Source organism: Notothenia rossii, assembly GCF_949606895.1.
Source record: "Notothenia rossii genome assembly, chromosome: 1".
In the NCBI taxonomy this organism is placed as follows: Eukaryota; Metazoa; Chordata; class Actinopteri; order Perciformes; family Nototheniidae; genus Notothenia; species Notothenia rossii.
This window is the reverse complement of record NC_136912.1, coordinates 21,836,388-21,840,167: the sequence shown is the minus strand read 5'-3', so window position 1 is coordinate 21,840,167 and position 3,780 is coordinate 21,836,388. Positions and strand designations below refer to the sequence as shown.

The 3,780-nt window shown below is 43.0% G+C and overlaps 1 protein-coding gene across 1 annotated transcript in view; it reads right to left on the bottom strand.

Moving 5' to 3' along the window:
- Positions 1-1,862: 1,862 nt before the first annotated feature.
- Positions 1,863-3,780, bottom strand: part of LOC307022994 (uncharacterized protein) — a 2,308-nt gene continuing 390 nt past the window's right edge. Inside the window, exons 1-2 of the mRNA XM_079655956.1 lie at positions 2,661-3,780; positions 1,863-2,560 (exon numbers count right to left, since the gene is read on the bottom strand). The exon at positions 2,661-3,780 is cut by the window's right edge and continues 390 nt beyond it. Coding sequence (XP_079512082.1) covers positions 1,907-2,560; positions 2,661-2,870 — 864 coding nt within the window. The 5' untranslated portion in view covers positions 2,871-3,780 and the 3' untranslated portion in view covers positions 1,863-1,906. The remainder of the gene's footprint in view (positions 2,561-2,660) is intronic.

Genomic DNA, 3,780 nt, shown 5'->3' with positions numbered 1-3,780 from the left:
GTAGCAGAACAGAAAATCCCCCTGTGAAGTCTAGACACTGGTGGTGGGGATGGGATGAAGGGAATTTCTGAAGATCCAGCAGTGATGAAGAGTGGACTTCTGATGAGCTCGACCTGAGCACTGTGCTGTATATGATGAACTGAAGGTGAACGGGGTGAAGGAGTGCTGCGATGATTTCGCCTGACAGCTGAAAGTAGAGGTGAACAGAAAGTTTGACAGAAGCAACATGATTGGTTGGTGGAGATTGTATCAAATCTGGTTGGTTTAAGTTAATCACCCCTAACCACCCAATTAGTACAAGCATAAAGATAGTCTTCATGATTGAACTTACTCTGAGCTTTATTCAATTCTAATTGTTCTGGAGAGTCGGTTGTGTATTTTATATATCCTACACAGATGTTAGTAAGGTGTTGAATTGTGTTGACACATCTATAGCATGATTCACATCTGCATTTCTTACGTTTCTCCAAAGTATTCAGGTTTGTTGTTAAATATGTTGACTGTCTGTTGGTGTAGTTATGGGTGCAGGCTGTAGGCATTTGAGTATGCACTGTAACCACTGTATGAATGCAACCTGTTTTGAACTATCACACCAAAATGCCCTTGCGGATCTAAGCCGCCTTCCTTCAGAGTCACACTGGTCATATTGCCATTGAGGCGGCTAAGATGCTCCATAGGTCACACCTTGTCTCTTCTTGTCAGCGCATGAAGGTAACATCATGTAATGTATCCCTCCTCTCACTTTAACCCCATGGCCCGGGGTTTTGGCGCGACTTCTGACCGGTGTAAGCAGCAGTGCACGGGCCCTCCTCCCTCTTAATTGAATCATCCGAGTGCAAAAACAGGCATCAGACGGGATTCATGTCAGACTTGCCCCTGAGCAAGCAGCGAGCCATCCAGCCAGCTAGGCAAGCAGGCGTGCAGTCTCTGGTTATTCCGATAAAGACAAGCACAGTGTGTGTGGATGCATGCGAGTCCATGTGCTATGGGCAGGAGTGTGTGTGCGCATGTGTGCAAATTTGCCGTGAGGCTCCAAAGAGAGCACTCTAATTTCCGTCTCAGAGGAAAGTGTGATTGAACACAAACCCTTTTGCCAGCGGGTCGAAACAGTCACACGCTGCAACAACACAAGACAAGAAAAGAAGTCTTATTTTGTCCTCTATTTTCCCTTTAAAGTTTTCTTGTATTTTCTTTCTTTCTTTTTTTTAAATGTTCACCAAAATGCACTCCATGTCAAAGTAATATGATTACAGTTTTTCTCAATCGCTAAACCCACTTTTTAGAATCTAAATTAATTTCTTCAAAACAAGAGCATAGCCATCTAAACAGAAACACACTTGCCATAACTCTGAATATCTTTTACAAAATGCACTTACATGACCAAAACTGAAAATACTGGTCACAAAAAAGAATAAGTCGATCGAAACAGAACAAATTGTCCTCTAATGAGACAAATGTGTTTTCATAACTGAAACTCCGGTCACCATAACAACACATTCTACCATAACAATATACATTTCTTGCAAAGTGCTCTAAGGCACTCAAAACTAAAAATACCCCTTCCAAAACCAGATACCTTCTCCAAAAACAAACATTTGTCAGCTCATGAGAAGACTATTTGAACAGTCATTACTAAGTGGCACACTAAATACTGACTACAATCATCAATACACAAACCTCAAGCTATCGATATTGGAAACTGAACGGAAAACTGACAAGTTGGGAGAAACAAACTTACATATAGGAAAAACATAGTCTTACTGTAACTATGCCATTGTTTTTATTGTCTCATTTTCAGAAGAGCACCGTAACAGAAACAAAAGACGAATAGCAATACACTGGAAAAAAATAACATGGGTAAATGATGTAAATCAGCAGTAAAGCAGAGAATGAGATCTATATAACTTTACTGATCTGCTCTTTGGCGTCTGTCTGGCCACATAGCCTCATCTACGTCACAGCGTATGTCTTCCCTTGCAAGGCAGCGTGGGAAATATCTCCTTGCGTGTCGACACCACCCTTGACAGGATTCCGCAGAGATGTCCCGACAGCCAGCATTCATTGCGTCCAAAAGGGGCATTCTGTCATGAGGATGATGGTCATAAACCTTCCATCTCCAGGCAGAGAAGAACTCCTCAATGGGGTTTAGAAATGGGGAGTATGGAGGGAGGAACTCCATGGCCATGTGTGGATGAGCCTCAAACCATGCCCTCACGTCACGAGAGTGGTGGAATGCCACATTGTCCCATATGACCACGTGAACCGACCTCACTTGATCCCTCTCTTCTGGTGGCACAAGTCCGTCATACAGGACATCCAGGAAGGCAAGGACACGTTGCGTGTTATATGCTCCCATTAAAGGGATGTGAGCAAGGACGCCTTGTGTCGAGATAGCCGCACACAATGTTATGTTTCCTCCCCTTTGGCCTGGAACAAAGACTGTCGCTCTTTGCCCAATAAGGTTCCTCCCACGTCTCCTCACTTTGGAGAGGTTGAAGCCTGCTTCATCCACATATACAAAAACATGTGGTAATGCATTGCCTTCCAGCTCCATCCTTCGCTAAAGAAAATGAAACAAACAGAGGACCGTTTTACATTACTGTAAGCAGTCAGACATACTAAAAATATAGGCAAGCCATCAGTGTGATTGAGGTCCTTACCTGTACATACCGGTGCCTTAACTCCTTCACACGGTCAGAGTTGCGTTCAAAAGGAACCTTATAGATCTGTTTCATTCTGAGGTGTTGCCTCTTTAACACCCGGTCAATGGTTGCAACACTTATAGACTGAATGTTACTGAAGACATCCTGGTCTGCAATTATTCTGGCCTGAATCTCCCTTAAGCGGATTTCATTGTTGGCCACAACCATATCAACAATGGCAGACTCTTGTTCTGGAGTAAAGGCCTTTCGTCTGCCACCAGAGCGGGGTGCTCTTTCAGTTCTATCAATAAATATTTGAGAATGTTATGTACTGTAATATAAAAACAGTGATCGAAACCTACATCAAAATAGAAATGCATGAAGTGCTGTAAAAAAGGGTTACAGTAGCTTACCTATTTTCGTGCCTGAAGATCCTAATAATGGATGCCACTGTTGATCTCGGTATATTGGGCTGAACCCTTTGGCCAGCCTCACTGAGGGACATGCCATGGTTTATGACGTGGTCCACAATAGTTGCACGGGTGTTGTCCGAAACTACTGTTCGCATTGGTCCCCTTTCAACTCTTCCACCACGCATACGTACAGCCCTCCCTCTTCCTCTCTGAACATGAGGGTTCCCTCTTCCTCTCTGAACATCAGCTCTCCCTCTTCCTCTCTGAACATCAGCTCTCCCTCTTCCTCTCTGAACATCAGCTCTCCCTCTTCCTCTCTGAACATCAGCCCTCCCTCTTCCTCGCTGAACAACAGGGTTCCTTCTTCCTCTCAGAGCTCCTCTACCTACTCGATCAGCCATTTTGTTTACACAAACATCTTACTGAAGTGAGGGAGGTCTTTTATAGGATTCTCACTACTGTAATTACAATTACTATAGGAAATTCATTGATGTCAGCTGTGAGCAATTCATTTACATGGAAGTGAAGTACTCAATTCACCCCAATACAAAAAAAAACATTTCTCAATGTGCAAAAAGGAAAAGACCACAATTACTGACTGTAAAAATGTTGTATCAGCTATAGCTAATCCTCCCCATATGAACATCTCAAAGACCTATGCAAGTCATATCAACACTATTATAGCTTTACCGGCACCATTTAAAAAAATATTTTAAGTACAGTCA